Source organism: Erinaceus europaeus, chromosome 5 (genome assembly GCF_950295315.1).
Source record: "Erinaceus europaeus chromosome 5, mEriEur2.1, whole genome shotgun sequence".
In the NCBI taxonomy this organism is placed as follows: domain Eukaryota; kingdom Metazoa; phylum Chordata; class Mammalia; order Eulipotyphla; family Erinaceidae; genus Erinaceus; species Erinaceus europaeus.
The window spans coordinates 25,832,333-25,850,255 of record NC_080166.1 but is presented as its reverse complement, the minus strand read 5'-3'; the positions used below and the strand labels follow the sequence as shown (position 1 = coordinate 25,850,255).

The 17,923-nt window shown below is 34.4% G+C and overlaps 1 protein-coding gene across 2 annotated transcripts in view; it reads left to right on the top strand.

Moving 5' to 3' along the window:
- The window catches only part of CDH10 (cadherin 10), a 194,966-nt gene that overhangs the window by 126,830 nt on the left and 50,213 nt on the right, over positions 1-17,923 (top strand). For both annotated transcript variants that reach the window (XM_007534531.3, XM_060191186.1), the window contains exons 3-5: positions 14,316-14,610; positions 16,070-16,189; positions 16,598-16,765. In XM_007534531.3, the coding sequence (XP_007534593.1) occupies positions 14,316-14,610; positions 16,070-16,189; positions 16,598-16,765 (583 nt within the window). The remainder of the gene's footprint in view (positions 1-14,315; positions 14,611-16,069; positions 16,190-16,597; positions 16,766-17,923) is intronic.

The window sequence follows — 17,923 nt, the reverse complement described above, 5'->3', positions numbered from 1 at the left end:
GTACTAGAGTGAAAGACAAATTTTATTGGCATGGTGTTATCTAGTATGCTCAGGGACTAGATGTTCTTACTGGATAAAGCTTTGGGTATTTCTTAACAAATTGAGTAATCCTGTGACAAACTGTTACCTTTAATTCTCTCTGGAGAAATACTAAAAATTGACATAGAACAACTATACTCCTTTTGATTCAGTGGTCTATACCTCAGTTTCAACCCAAGTACTCCCAGATATTCTATGTATTGATTCTGTATCTTATACATTCACACACATATTTTCCCTCTTGAATAAGGTTTGTAACTTTCTTTACAGTTATCTTTTAAATTTTTGCCTCAAAAAAATCCAGTAAGTGTAAAGAATTAAAATCATTTTCACTTTCCCTCCTTGACCATAGTATTGGATACATGATATTGTCAAAGTGGAGTCCTGGCCCTTTTGCTTTGGGATCAAGTCATTAATTTGTCACTCTACCGCTGTAAATATCAAAACCTTTTATGAGCCTTAGAAAAACCAAAGTTTCAAATGCTTTCATAATCTCTAAAACATCTAGTTCCTAAAGTACTTTCCTTTATGAGAACCTAGGAGATAGACTGTACAGTAATATGACAGCCCTAGCACTCTTATATCAAAGCCTGGAAACTTCTAGGAGCACTGGAGGAAGATCCATGCACAGAGAGGAAGTGTCTCTTGTAAATAAGATTGAAAAAGTATACTCTCAAGAAAAAGTATTCAATAATTACGACACCTAGCTCTCTTCTTTCATGTATTTGTTATTGTGAAGAGAATAATAAAGTTTTTTTAGGGACCTATGTAGTTCATAGAAAAAAAGTGAAGCTGCTTTATCAATTCTTTAATTACACTTCACTATGATAAAAAAATGAATATTTAAAAAACATTTTACTTGACAACTTTATTTATTTATTTGGTTGTCATAGGAACTACATTACCAATTTTATTAGATAGATTGAGCTGGATGATGATGACACAGTTGGTTGAGCACACATTACCATGCACAAGGCCCTAGGTTTAAGTCCCTAGTCCCCACCTGAAGGAGGAAGCTTCACCAGTGGTGAAGCTGTGCTGCAGAAGTCTGTCTTTCCTCCTCTCTATGTCCCCTTTTCAACTCAGTTTCCATCTCTTTCCAATAAATGAATAAATACATTTTAAAAAGAGAGAGAGACAGGGAGACATAGATAGAGAGACAGAGAAAGACACCAGAGCACCAAAGCTTCCTTCCATGTAGTAGGGGACAGATTTGAACCTGGACTTGCGCTATGAGTCCACTGCTCCAGGAGGCTACTTTTCCCCTTTTGTTGCCATTGTTGTTGTTATTATTATTGTTGTTGTCATTGTTGTTTGCATAGGACAGAGAGAAATAGAGAGGGGGGAGAGAAAGATAGACACACCTGCAGACCTGCTTCACCACTTGTGAAGTGACACCGCTCCCCAACCCTCGAAGGTGGGGAGCCAGTGGCTTGAACCGGGATTCCCTACACTGGTCCTTGAGCTTTGCCATATATACTTAACCCGCTGTGCTACCGCCCGACCCTGTATATTCCTCTGTTTAACTCCAAGATACTTATGAGGTTTCCCATTTGTAGGGGAAAAAAGGTACATGTTTGCTGTCATTTACACACAGCAAGAGGTTGCTTTGCATGATATAGTGATTTTCAATATTAGAAATATCATACACTTCTAAAAGAATTTTAAGTCTTCTCTAAAATCAGTTTTCAGTAACAATGCGATATAGAGGACATTATCAAAAAATGTGTCTATCTACTGTGTAGTCTATAGACAATATAGAGTATAGGTCTTGAAGTAGATCATGACATCTAAAATCATTTCTATGTACTACATTACCTTCAGTGCAATCTTAGTGTCTTTGCCATACTAACAAGGAGATTAATTCTAATTGAAGTATCTCAAGATAACATTAGCAACAATTCTAGCTGGGAATATCTTCTGTTATTTTATAACACTCTCTGTTAAGAAATATGGCTTGTTTACCTGTTTTAGGATCTTAAATAATTCGTATGGCTTCAAAGAGAACACACACACCCACCCTGCCAAAAAAAAAAAGAAAGAAAAGAAAAACGCCACAAATTAGTCCATCACTCAGGCTTGCCTATTATTCCAAGTTTAACTTTTCTATTTATTTTTTTTGTTTGTTTATTTCCACTGCTCTAAGCTGAGTTTGTCAGATAGAAGGACAGAGATGGAGAGAAACACAACTAAATGACACTATACACTAAAGTTTCCTTCACGTGGGGGCTGGGCTCAAACCCAGGTCATACATAGAACAAAGCAAGCACACTACACTATCCAAGCAAGCTATCTTCTCACCACTAAAGAACAGTTTTGATAAATTAATCTCATGAAAGTCCATATGGGAAGAGGAATCCCTGGTTACTGAACTCATAAACCACAAGGGTTAGAGATTTCTAGACAAATGCCTCAATGGAAGACAAACCTTTTTTATTTATAAATAAATTTATTTTTATTTATTTCTACCAAAGGAGACAGCATCTTTCACCTGTCACTTAACCCTTTACATTTTCCTTTGACCTCTACACTTTCCTTTGACTTTAGAAGGAATTTGGTCAAAAAGAAAAAAAAACAATTTATCAATTGAAATCATATAAAGTATTTTTTAATTGTTTTGTTGGTTTGTGTGCTAGTGGATTTTTTGTTTTGTTTCGTTTTTGTTTTTACACATTTGTAAAATGTGTAAAAACAAAACTATTTATTTAGCCTCCAGGGGTTATCGCTGGGGATTAGTGCCTGCCCTACGAACCCACTGTTTCTGTGGCCTTTATTTATTTTAGTTTTTCTGATAAGACAGAGAAACATTGATAGGACAGAGAAATTGAGAGAGGAGGAGAAGATAGAGAGGGAGAGAGAAAGATAAACATCTGTAGCCCTACTCACCCACTGGGATCAGAGTCTTACTTTTCTATATTCATCCTTGTTTGGATAAAATATGAATGGAGTGTCATTTTTTGAAATTCAAGTCACTTTGTTTTAGTATTTTTAATTTCTTTTATTTATTATTGGATAGAGACAAGAGATAATTTGACAGAGGAGGGGGGAGGTAGAGGAGAGAGACAGAGACATCTACAGCCCTGCTTCTTCACCACTTTGTGAAGCTTTCCCCCTGCAGGTGGGAACCAGGGGCTTGAACCCAGATATTGAGCACTGTAGTAGTGTGCTCAACCAGGTGTGCCACTGCCTGGCACCAAAGTGTTATTATTTTTTTAAGTGAAAATCTATGGCTATCAATATTGCCAGTAAAAGTCTAATTATTATTTTGAGTAACTGATATTACTGTGTGAGATTATTTCTCATTCAGAAGACTAGTACTTTTTTGGGAGACTGTCCATTGTTGGTGTTTGATACCATCCATCAAATTGGGTAAAAATAGTAGACATAACTAGAATTGTATTTATAGAATTATATTTGTAATGATTTCACTAGTTATTTGAAGGGCACCTGTCAATGAATGAGGCACAAGAACTATAACATTTTTTGTTTAAAATGTGTGTTTATGGGGCCAGGTGGTTGCTCACCTGGTGAAATGCATGCACTATAGTGCACAACAAGCCGGGTTCAAGTCCGTGGTCCCCATCCACAGGGAGGAAGCTTCACAAGTGGTGAAGTTGGGCTGCAGGTGTCTCTGTCTTTCTCCCTCTCTCTACCTTTCCCTTCCTATCAATTTCTGGCTGTCTCTATCCAATAAATAAAAATAAATATAAGAAAATATTTAAAGTAATAAAGGAAAAATGTTATAACATGCTTTATTTAAATTGAAATAGCATAAATTGTTGGATATACTATATTATTCTAATCTAGAGTGATAGTTTTATAATGCCTCCTGTTATTTTAGTTAGTGCTTTCTGTATTTGTTTCCCCTCTTTTAAAATCCAGAATGTGGCAAAAATGTTAAGCTATTCTGGTAGCATCTTCATTAGCATTCTAATCTAATTGCTCCAGTGAGTAACATAATATCAAGTGGAAAATAAAGCATTGAATCAAATAATTGTGAATTTGAATCCAATAAAAAAAAAAAAAGCTAGTGAATATTTCCTAGCATCAGAGAGCAGCTGAAAGTATGTGAAAGCCAATAAACACAATCTGGTCAGAAATAAATAAGTTACTCATTTTGTTGTAATCGGAGATAAAGGGAGAGAAAACATTTTACAATTACCAGATCATGGAGTGTGTGAAACTCAGAGAGTGATGTAACACTGTTTGTTACTTGAACATCAATAATATCGTAAAACATAGGCCATTTTCTATGAATCTAAATACAGGGAATTTTCATTCAATTTAATACCTGAAACTATTTCAAAAGGAGAAATGAGGAGCAGAAACAAAGCTTATCAATAGTATGGACTTTAAAAGAAGGTACAATAATGTGTTAAATAAATAGGAGGCTAAATAAATAGATAGATGGATAGATAGATAGATAAATGTAAAACTCCTTGTCAGTTGTCCCTTTGATGACAAATTGCTTAAATTCCCTATAATTCATAGATTTCTTTATTTTTGGTGCTAGGGTTTAAACCTAAAGCCCATTTATGCAAAGCATGTGCTCTAATACTGAACTACATCTCAAGCCCAAGGCAGAAATATTAATGCTTTTTGTATTTGTTTCATGTAAGGTGAAGAGCTAGTCATGAAATGAACTGATATTAATAGGTAAATGTTCCACCAACAAGCACCTATTCCAAGCTGCAATCTTAATTGATTCCCACGTGATTAAAAAAATGGAATTGAAAAAAATCAGTTTTTTTCTTCTTCTTTGAAAGAACAAAAAAGATAGCTTTGAACTAAGTAAGCCACAAGAACCCTTTTAACTTGCAAGCCTCATTTTAGAGAAACATCTTAGGTGAGTGTTATAAAATTTTCAGGTCTACAACCTATTAAATGACTGGGTTTTAAGTAAGTAACCTGTGATTGAAATATATTTTTATTTATTAATTCAGTAGAATGCCTAGTTCAATTTATTAAATTTTTCAGCATAAACAAATGAGGTGTTACAGACCACTTCAAAATATAAAATAAAAAGTTAAATAAGGGGGAAAATGACTTTTAATTGTGCAACACTCTCAGTTTTCCATTTTCATTAATTGTCATGTATCTTGCCATGTCCTTTATCAGCTTGTGAATTTACAAGGAACACAGCAGGTTGTGAATTTTTAATAGGCTTTCCTCAAGGAAAGAAAAGGTCAGTATTAACATAAAATTCTTCTTTAAGATTTGTGGCACAAATGTTTCACACCGGAGAACAGGTGTTACTGAGGAGCCAAAGCCACAATAATCTGGCTTTTTTCTTTTTTCTATGTTTAAAGAAAACTTAATGTCTCCCATAATAAAATAGCACAAGGTCAAATCAATATGAAAGTTATTTCAGTAGGGGATGCCGGAAGTTATTTGACACATGATCCATTAGCTCACTTCTCAGTAACAACACAAACAGCTGTTTTGTTTAATTACATTTTAATCAATATGCACATTGATAAATAATATCTAATATAAAGGGAAAAAATGAGAAAGCTTCAGTTGTGGAGACTAAACTTTGCTACTTTGCTGTATGCAGAACAGGGTTCAAGTCCAAACACCACTGCAAACTTTAGTGGCATGGTCCATTATACTCTCTCTTCTGTCTCTATCTATACGTAAGTAGATAAATAAGTAAAGTCCTATCACCTAGCAAGAGAAATGAGGGCTAGAGAAAATATCAGGGAAAATGTGTGGAAATGAAGAAATAAGAATCACGGTAAGGAAGATACTTGGCAAGTGAGAAGTTTAAATACCTGATGAACTCACTCATGAACTTAATAAATCAAGGACAAAAAAGGATAAAAAGAAATTAAAATTTGAACCAGGTTTGGTGTGTAGGACCAAAACAAAGGACTCTGTGGAATAAGGGAAGAAAATGGAGTCGGGGAGGAAGGGTATGAAAAGGTTGGCTGGGGCAGAGGTCACTGGGGAGAGGTTGGCATCTTGGTGTGTGATGATGGAAAAAGACCTAAATTGAGGCAGAAATGTTTTGAAGAGGGGTGGGGCGGTGGGGCAACTGCCTGAGCACACGTGTTACAATGTGCAAGGACACGGGTTCGAGCCCTTGGTCCCCACCTGCAGCCCCCAGTCCCCACCTCCTGATTTCTGGCTGTCTCTATCCAATAAATAAATAAAGATAATCAAAAAGAGAATGCTTTGAAGACACCTATCATAGGGAAATAAGGAAGTATACCTATATATCAACAACTATACTATAAACTCTTAACCCCCCCCAGGGGGGTCTGCCTGTAGCACAGTGCTTTAGGCTCATGTGGAACAAAGCTTGAGATCCTGTTGAGGACTGTCTTAGGGATCTCAGTTGGAGCCCTGGCTCCCCACCTGCAGGGGGGGTCATTTCACAGGCGGTGAAGTGGGTCTGTAGGAGTATTTCTCTCCTCCTCTCTGTCTTCCCCTCCTCTCTCCATTTCTCTTTGTCCTATCCAACAACGAACGACATCAACAATGACCATAATGGCCACAACAAGGGCAACAAAAGGGGACAAAAATGGCCTCCAGGAGCAGTGGATTCATGGTGCAGGCACTGAGCCCCAGCAATAACCCTGGAGGCAAATAATAATAATAATAATAATAAATGAAACATACTCTTAAATCTCTATTTTAAAAAAAAATCCCCTCCAAAAATAATAAGATATAAAAACCAAGAAACAATAAAGACAAGCCTGACAAGCTATTTTGCCAGGAAATTATAATTAAAGAGCAATCTAAGGCAGGAAGATAGCATAATGGCTATGCATAAAGATTCTGATGCCTTAGGATCCAAGGTCCCAGGTTCAATCTCCTGTACCACAGCCAGAGCTGAACAGTGCTCTGGTGGGGGAAAAAAAATCCATTGATCTTTTTCCTATAACTTTAATAATCATGAACATTGACATGCATTTGTTACCTTTTGTCAACTGCTGTTTCTTCTAAGCCTGGAAAAATTTCCTCAAGTCTCAAAGAATCTGTTTAGAAATGCCTATATTTTTATATAGCAAACATGTGTTGTAGTTCTTTCACTTGTCCAACTCTTTTTTTCTGGTTCTTTTTGTGTGTGTGTTTTTGTGTGATCTTTCAATACATACGCTAATTTCAAATTCCCAAATGAGACTGCTTAGTCTTTTAATTTAGTTCATTTACAATTATTTTCCTCTGTAACAAAAGAATCTTATGTAAATACTAATGGTTCAAGAAAAAAATATATGTCTAGATTTTTAAAAAACATATTATTGTGAGGGAAGCAATTACAGAAGCCAGACCTTCCTCCTTCTGCACCCCATAATGACCCTGGGACCATACTCCCAGAGGGTTAAAGAATAGGAAAGCTATCAGGGGACAGGAAGGAATATGGAGTTCTCTTGGTGGGAATTGTGTGAAGTTGTACCCATGTTATCCTATGGTTTTGTCAGTGTTTCCTTTTTATAAATAATAATAATAATAATAAAACAATAACAACAAAAAACATATTATTGTGGAATGGTATAAAGTACAGTTGTTGACACATAGGTACAGTTTTTCATCTCCCCATGACAGAAGTCTGAGAAACATTCCCACCCTCAAGTTAGGCCCATGTCTGCAATCATGCACCAGGACTCTAATTCCCTTTCCAAAAGTCACTGCCTTTTCTTCTCCACACTCCTTTGCTATGTTGCAATATGCCATACCCAATGCAAGTTTAGATTTTTAAGACCTAAATGTGAAAATCTTTTATTTATGTTTTTTTCTTTTAATTATATTCTCCTTGGAAAAGGTAGAAATCCTTTTACCTTCTGACTCTAAAACTCAAGATTCACTTTCAACTCTCATTTATTTGAATCCCTATAACCACGTTCAATTTTCTAATCCATAAGAAACTGCCATAGTGTAGGGTCCAATTATATGATTTAATTTTCATTATCGGTTATATATGTAGTAGTAGAAATCCTACTGTGATGTATATTCTAAACTAACTTTTTGAAACAGTAAAATCTCACCTAACTACCAAATGTTTGCATGTTTAATTGATTAGAAAAGCAGACTTGGCCTTCATGATTTTTAACTTGTCTTCTATTCTTATACATCCCAGATTTTTAGAAAATATTCATCCAGTGTTACTTATGAGATATAAATTTTATAAAACAAAAAAAAAATCAGACTTATAACCCTACTTGTAATGTTACTGGATAGTTTACATGTTCTATGTAAACTCATTCCTATGGGGACTTTAGAAGCTATCTTGTGAATTTCCATGACACATAATGCTTGAACTTTCCAAAACACTAGAGCGGAATCACTGATTTACTTTTAAAAATAGTTGTCTCTAGGGGCTGAGCGGTAGCGCAGCGAGTTAAGCACATATGGAGCAAAGCATAGGGACTGGAATAAGGTTCCTGGTTTGAGCCCCCAGTTCCCCACCTGCAGGGGGTCGCTTCACAAGTAGTGAAGTAGGTCTGTAGGTGTCTTTCTCTCCCCCTCTCTGTCTTCCACTCCTCTCTTGATTTCTCTCTATCCTATCCAACAACAATAAAAAATATGACAACAATAACAACTACTAGGGCAACAAAATGGGAGAAGAGGCATCCACGAGCAGTGGATTCGTAGTGCAGGCACCGAGCCCAGGCGAAAGCGCTGGAAGCAGAAAAAAAAAAAGTTTCTTATGCAAGTAAGCAAAAATTACTCTATTAAAAAAGGTTGGATGAATAGAAAATACATTTCATAGCCACTTATTAGAAAAAGGTGTCTGTTCAAATAACTGATATTATCACTAATGCAACAGTATGGATTATTTTAATTCCAAGATCAAGGATTATGGAATTCTTAAATCTACCATTTGGAAAATTGAAACTATGTTGTACCTTCATACAGTTGACAAGTTTTTGTTTATTATTTTTTTAAATAAATGCTTCATTTCCAGTTACTAAAAAGCACCAGTGTTATGAAGTTTTGAAATGTTACTATCTGGAACAACAATGAAGTTATTTTTGAGAGATTTTTTCATTAAAAGCAGATATTTCTTGAGTCTCTAAATCTTATTTTGCCATTTATAGTTATCTGAAAAATGGAGTAACAAGCTATTTGTTGAGGACTCTATTTCTTTCTTCCAACGTACATATTCATCTATTTTTTCTTTACCCATGATATCTATAATATTGAGTTAATTTCCAGAATTCAGAAAAAATTGTGTAGATCCAAATTTGATGACTAGATAATCATTATTAGAAATTATTAACCAACAAAAGTACAAACTACATTTTCAGAGCTAGAAATAGTCAATAATACAATATATTAGAAATATGAGTACTAGAAATATATTCAATATATTACATATCTATATATGGTCTTTATATATGTATTAGAAATATAAGTATTAAATAAGTACTTATTTAAGGCCAAAATAGCTTACATGGATAGTGCACTGCTTTGCCAAGTACATGACCCTGGTATGAGTCCAACCCCCACCATACTGTAGGAAGCTTTGGTGCTGTGATCTGTCTCTTTCTCCCTTTCTGTTCCTAGCTGAAAAAAATTAACTAAAATATTTCATTTAAATATGATTTCTTTTCATATAAAATGTATTCCAGATCATGTAACATAAGCTCCTAGAGACAAAAAAAAAAATCTACGTTATGTAGAAACTATCAGTTTACTATTAGTAGGTTTAAGTAGATGAAAATTATTTCATGGCCAAAATATTAAAAAGAATGGGCATGTGTGGGAAATTCTTCAAACTAATTTGCCTTTTTAATAGCAAGTATGCTCAATGGTAAGAAACTGAAAACATTGGCCAGGTACAAGACCAGGTTGCCAATTTTCACTATTATTCAACATTATATTTGAAGTTCTAACTATAGCATTTAAGCAAGGAAAAAAAAAGAATCAAAGGGAATAATACTAGAAAAGAAGCAGTTAAATTGTCACTACTTGCAGATAATGAATTTGTACATATGTAAAACCCTAAAGAATCCAACCCAGAAAACTCCTGGAAATTACTGAACAATATAGTAAAATGCCAGGCTATTAAATCAATATACAAAAATCATTGGCATCTATCTATGTAAGCACTAGACTAGAAGGAGAATCCAGAAATCAATCTCTTACTTTAGTAGCAAAAGCAATAAAATATTTAGGAATAAAGTTAACAAAGAAAAGTAAGTGAAAGACTTGTACACTGAAAACTATGAGTCATTCTTCAGAAGTACAAAGAAATACAAAGAAATGGAAAGATAATCTAGGCTTGTGGATAAGAAGTATTAATGTTGTCTAAATGACCATCCTACGAAGAGCCTTGTGTAGATTTAATGCCATTCCCATCAAGATACCATCACAATTTTTTAAAAGGAAAAAGTCACAAAAATTTATCTGGAAGCAAAAAGGTCCTAGGATTGCCAAAGCAATCTTGAAAAAAGAAAGAAAGAAAGAAAGAAAGGAAGGAAGGAAGGAAGAAAGAAAGAAAGAAAGAAAGAAAGAAAGAAAGAAAGAAAGAAAGAAAGAAAGAAATGACTGGAGACATCACACTTCTTAACCTCACAACTACATTGAAGAACTTCTGTAATTAAAATTACCTGATACTGGAACCAAAATAGATACACAAAGAAGTGGAATAGAGGGAGTCAGGCTGTAGTGCAGCAGGTTAAGCACACGTGTCACAAAGCGCAAGGACCCGCATAAGAATCCTGGTTCAAGCCCCTGGCTCCCCACCTTCAGGGCAGGCACTTCACAGGCGGTGAAGCAAGTCTGCAGGTATCTTTCTCTCCCCCTCTCTGCTTTCCCCTCCTCTCTCTATTTCTCTCTGTCCTAACCAACAATGACAACATCATCAACAACAACCGTAACTACAATAACAATAAAAAACAGGACAACAAAAGGGAAAATAAATTAGTAAAATGTATATATATATATAAAAGAAGTGAAATAGAATTGAAAGCCCAGAAATAAGCTCCTGTACATATGGACAACTCATTTTTGACAAGGAGGCATAAATCATTAAATGGAGAGTCCCTCCAGTAAGTGCTGTTGGAAAGGTTGGATTGAAACATGCAAACAAATGAAATTAGACTACCACATATCACTATATACAAAAGCCACCTCCAAGTGGATCAAAGACATGGCCATCAGACCAGGAACTCTCAAATCCATAGAAGAAAACATTGGCAGAACACTTCATGACCCATGCTTCAGAAATATCTTCAAAGATTCAAATCCAACAGCAAAGAAAACAAAACTAATCAATGGCACTACATTAAACTAAGAAGCTTCTGCACAACACAGGAAACTACCATCCTAACATAAATATGCCCTACAATGTGGGAGAAGATCTTTATACAACTTACTTCAGATAAAGGGCTAATAACCAAAATACATAAAGAGTTTAATAGAGTTAGCACCAAAAAAAAAAAAAAAAAAAAAACAAGCAGAACGAATGCTCATTAGAAAATGGGGTGAAGGCATGTGTTTGGAACAAGATAGAAAATACCCTAGAAATAAATATATACAGAAAATGTCTTTAAGCATACAATTATATAATTGGACAGTTATAAAGTTTATAAGCCTAAACTTTGGTTGTGTTCTGCATTTTGGATTTGCGGGCAAATTTCCTGGATGCAGTCTCTGAGGCAAGCTCCACACAGCATTATGTTTGTGAGTTTTTCTTTTTACTTCAAGTTCTTGTCTGAACCTGAAGTCCCACAGACATGAATAGAAACACCAAAGAAGAGACCAAGAGGGTTAACAGTCACTTGAGGAAGAGTTCAAAGTCACTGATCATCAGGAAATGCACATAAAGACAATAATAAGATGCCAATTTACACTAGTGTTAATATCATAAAAAGGCCAGTAACAACAAATGTTGAAGAGGATGTGGATAAAAATGGAAATCACTGCATTACTGGTAAGAGAATAAATTAGTTTAACCCTTGTGAACAAGAATCAAGCCAAGACATTTCTAAGAACATTAGAAATGGACCTACCCTATCATCCAGCAATTTCCTAGGGATTTACCCAAAGAAAGAAAAACACCTATCATAAGAGATCTTTGTATACCTATATTTATAACAACAACATTTGCAATAGACAAAATTGGAATGAAACTCAAATGTCAAATAATAGGTGAGGGTCTAACAAACTGTGATATATATATATATATATATATATATATATATATATATATATATATATATATATGATAGAATACCATCAGATGTTGAAAATGATGAAGTATGATGTGTATGATACTAGTCTGATTCACTGATATACATCAACTTGCAAAAAAAGGAAAAAACAGCTTCTAAAATTTGTGAAAGCTATAGTAGTCACCTTTGGGAAGGGGAAGGGTGAGGGAGAGGACACAGAAATATGGTGGTGGGTGTGGTGTGAAATTATAACCTGTACTCCTATAAAGTAAGAAAGAAAATGTAACTTCAAAGAAGAAAAAAAAAAAAGGATGAAGTCATCTCCTTTGCACCATCTTGGATAGAACTTGATGACATCATGTTAAGCAAGATAAGCCAGAAAAAAAAGGACAGATACCAAATGATCTCACTTATATGCTGGACTCAATAAATAAGGACAGGGAGGAAGAACACAAAGTGAAATTTGCACTAGGCATAGTGTATTGCATCAAAGTAAAGGACTTTGGGGAAGAATAAAATGGATGGGTGGAGGAGAATTTTGGGGGTCCTGCTCCATAATGAAATTATACCCATATGTCTGTGATTGCACTGTAAGCATTAACTCCGTCAATAAAAGTGATTAAAAAAAGAAAAGATTTATTTTTGCTAAGGTAAAGAGCAAAAAAGCAAACATATTTAGATAAATATGTTTTATAGATTTTGCATAACTGAAAAATATTGTACAGAAATTTTAATACTCTAGGCTACAGACTATTTTGCCTGTTCTGATTTATGATTACATGTTATATGAGTGCTAAAAGGGAAACATTTGTGATGATGTTTAGATCATTATAAACATTATAGTAATTTATATAATCCATATATTGATCTTATGCTTTATCAACTAAAAACAGTATTTAATGAGAATGTGTAATTGAATGAATAATAAAACCGTCATCCTAAAGTTACAAATGTTTGTTGGTTGGATGACATAATGAAAGAAATATGTATAATTCTAATCTTTGTGTTTTGTAAAAACAATTTTTTGCTCCCCTGAGAGTTAAGGCAATTCCTTTAGAGTTTGGACTTTCTTGAGAGTCATGGGATATTAACATCTGGAATTGACATATCCATTTATAGTCTAGGCACAAGGTCTTGGTTTGCTCTACCAAACATCCTCTACAGGCTTGTATGCTTACTTCTACAGGCTCCAGAAGTTTTCTCCTTCATGTCAGTAGCCTGAATACCAGTTTAACTAATGTCAAATGTACTTCTAAATGTGAGGATTGACTACCTGGTAAAAGCAGTATAGAGAGAATTTACTTGTGGTGCACTGGTTACATTTGCACTAAAATGGAGTTACGTGTTGGCCTGAGCCATTCATATGAATACATGAGAAACCTTTGACACATGACGTGATACTTGAATCTCCTTGCGGGGCACCTATAAGGGAATCAGAAATAGACTTGCCCTAAATTGTCCAGTTTCTTTGCAGAGTTTGCTGAGGTTTTTTAAAAAGATATATATTATCAGATAAGTAATTAAATAGAGCATTTGGGGGTATTTATATATAAGCATGTGTTATATTGATTGATATGTACTCTGAATGAGAGACCCATAATTACCTGGGGGTCAGTTGAACTCATTTATGAACCAAAGAATGGCACATCATGTGTCTAATATGAGCTGTGTCTCATACAATTTTGCATGTTATGTAGTTCTTCAATAATATTGTAACTACAATAACCAGTAAGCTTATAAGATACATGTTCTGCATATTACCTTAAGAGAATTGTACATTCACAGAAAGAGATAAGAAAAAGCAATATTTACATCACCAGCATATATGAACTGAAGACTTTTGTCTTCAAAAATAGTTACTTATGTAGATGGCTATTTAACAAGAAAAGCAAAGAAGAAAGCTGTGTTTGATTTATTTTTATAATTTTGTTTCAGGAGAATAAAATCACACTGATATATACAAGGCTAGTTGTATTGTTTCAATTCTGTGGATGAGTTGGATCATACTTATTCAACTCTCACTTTCAGAACAGAAATAACTGACCCCATTATTCAGTGATGGGACTGGTGAAGCCCTCTTTGAATATTTTCGGTACTATGTAACTTTAGACATTTTCATGGATATACACTTTTTTTTTTTGTATCCCCTAGCTTCACTCAGACCAAGATAAAGGAGATGGATCGCTGAAATACATTTTATCTGGAGATGGAGCTGGTACACTTTTCATTATTGATGAAAAAACAGGTGACATTCATGCCACGAGGAGAATTGATAGGGAAGAAAAGGCCTTTTATACTCTACGTGCACAAGCTATTAACAGAAGAACTTTGAGACCAGTAGAACCAGAGTCTGAGTTTGTGATCAAAATCCATGATATCAATGACAATGAACCAACATTCCCAGAAGAAATTTATACGGCTAGTGTTCCTGAAATGTCTGTCGTAGGTAAATTCATTTTTGACACTTGTGGTGGTATTCAAAAAGTACAAAAAGCAATTTTCAAGATTATTATTTTTTTTTACCATTTAGATCAATTAATTGGAATCACCTTTGATTCTCTGTTGAGCAGTTTAATTTTGTCATTTAGGAAAAGAGCCAAACGAAGATGAATGCAGTGTTACTATGAATTTTTATTTTTATCACATAAATACATAGGTACTTTCTTCTAAATTTAAGGAAATGCCATAGAATTTCATTACAAAATTATTTTAAAATGTAAGTTTTTTGTCGTGTAGAATTGAATAAATATTGATTTCAAATCTAAGTACATTTAGAATACCATACTTAAAATGTCTTTGAATATTTAGTCTACTCATAAGTAGCCTAAATCATTTTGGGGGTTATGTAAATAACATAAATGTTATAAATAACTAGATAATCGAAGTCTTATTAAATTTTGTGTAATGTTCTTTCATATCACCATCATATATATTATCCCATTGACATAAATCTCACTCAGATAAATCAGTGAAAATCCAACTAATCACATACTCAGAGACTTTCAAACTTAGTTTCTGAAAAAAGTTAAGAAAAAAGCTAGAAATATAATGCTAAAATAACTGAATTTCTCTTCCTCTGCAGATTAAAAACTTCTATTTACAATAAAAGATAGGGATTATTTTTATTAACTAGAATGTGACAGAAATTTAAAACACTAAGAAAGAATGATAACTTTTTTCAAATTTATTTACATTTAGCAGAATCATCTTATTTCTCAAATGTACAGAGATATTGAATGAAATGATGAAACGATTCTGATACATTTTCTTCTTAAATCAGTTCTAATGCCAAACATTTAACTGCATGTCTCAAAAGCATTGTTCTAGGATTATTTTTTAATATTTACTTCACTAAATCCCAAGGACTTCTGGCAATCGCCTTAGTATAAAGCCCTTTTAAATATCTTGAACTTTATTAAACAGCTTTTAATAGTTCATGGAACTTGGGATCATCTTGGATTGTTTCTAAAATTAGAATTTAATCTATTCATAAAATTGTATTCTAGAGCAGATGTTAATTATTTTTATAGTTAATTAGTGGAGAAGGGAAAAGAAGAGCACACTGACTCCTTTGTGATTAGATATGCCCTTTATATGAAACAAATCTATTATGTGAAAATGAATTTAAATATCAAACCTGAACATGGATAAAATGACTGCATTTAGTATAACCTGATGTCCTATGGAGATATATATATGGCATGTATAGAAATGAATGTGGTAATTAAATCAAGCTTTTACCTATAACAATTTTTCTGTATATGGTTATTACCAAGACCATGTGTAAATTTTTCTTTAAGAGGTCATTATTAAAGCCAAAATTCATTCAAGTCTTCCATGAAAACTAGTGCTTTTGCTCCTCCTTCTGGTACTGTGCAGAACTAAGCTGAATTTGGATACTTCAGGTACTTCTGTGGTGCAAGTCACAGCTACAGATGCCGATGATCCTTCCTATGGGAACAGTGCCAGAATCATTTACAGCATACTTCAAGGACAGCCATATTTCTCTGTGGAGCCAGAAACAGGTCAGGAATCATGAATTGCTGTTTATTAATTCAGTAGTCTGTTAGATCCTTATAAGTGGAAAAACTATGCAAAAGTAAGAACACTACCTTAGCATTAACACTGACAAAAGAGCAATGAAGCCACCCCAGTGGTTTCAGAACTCAGAAGAATAAGTGAACTAGTGAAAATACACCCACTTCTATGTTTTTACATAAATATATATTTCATTTTATAGCATAAATTCTTCATGAAAAAGAAAAACAGATAAGCTGCAAAGTATTTACAGTGAAATGCTGTTATGTCATAATTAATAGATGTATTGTTATCTTTTACAACATACAGTTTGAGATATTAGAATTGTTGTCAATGAATAATTGAGATACTAACAAGGATCCTTTTAATTTTTCTCTTTGTCTGCTTTCTTTAAGGCATCATCAGAACTGCTTTACCAAACATGAACAGAGAAAACAGGGAGCAATATCAGGTGGTAATCCAGGCCAAAGATATGGGTGGCCAGATGGGAGGCTTATCTGGGACCACCACCGTGAATATCACGCTGACAGATGTCAATGACAATCCACCTCGCTTCCCCCAGAGTAAGCAGCCTTTAATAGCTTTCTGTAGGACCAAAGCTTTATAATGAAAAGCAAGTGGGGGGGGGTTAGTGATCATTCTATTCAAAACATATAGGAAAAGTGTTATCAAAGTAAAAACAAAATTATATATATACATCAATTTTAAATATTTATTTATTCCCTTTTGTTACCCTTATTGTTTTATTGTTGTCGTCGTTGTTGGATAGGATAGAGAAATGTAGAGAAGTGGTGAAGAGAAAGATAGACACCTGCAGACCTGCTTCACTGCCTGTGAAGAGACTCCTTAACAGGTGGGGAGCCAGGGGGTCGGAACCGGCATCCTTATGCTGGTCCTTGCACTTTGCCGCCACGTGTGCTTAACCCGCTGTACTACAGCCCGACTCCCATATGTATCAATTTTATTGGACACTGATAAAGTTCTCTACAGGTCTGTTTTCTCTGATCATATCAACTAATCTGGCTCAATATTATGATTTTCATTATAAAAGTGAAGATGAAAGTTTAGAGACTTTCAGCTTAACTGCACAAAATGATAGAGGTAGATTGTGACCTCTGTCAAATTTCAGTTATATATATTCATGATACACTGAGAGAAATTCTAGGGTATCCTATATCTCATCTCACAATTTTTAATTATAGATGAAATCCTGATTTGTGATTTTTTTAATTTTCTCAATTATTTCTCTGCTATGAATATTTACAACCATAGTGTACTATTGAGAACACTCATTCATGGCAATTAGAATGTTACTGAGACATCTAACAATATAAAACCAAAATTTAATATCTAATGTCATTTTATTAAGTAGTTTGGAAAGAGTTCCACAGTTTGTGAATAACCTTTTATATATGTAGCATATAGAAAGCCCCTAACCAGGGACAGGCTGGTTAAGCACTGGGTTAAGCACACATAGTGCAAAGCTCTAGGACCCAGGCTAGGATCCGTGTTCAAGCCTCTGGCTCCCTACCTGCACAGAGGTCGCCTCGCAAGTAGTGAAACAGATCTGCAGATGTCCTTCTATCTCCCTCTCATCTCTCAACTTCTCTCTGTCCTATACGATTAAAAAAAAAAAAAAAGGCTTACAGGAGCTGGTACTGAGCCTCAGAGGTAACCCTGATGGCAAAAACAAACAACAACAACAAAAAGCGACTTATTAT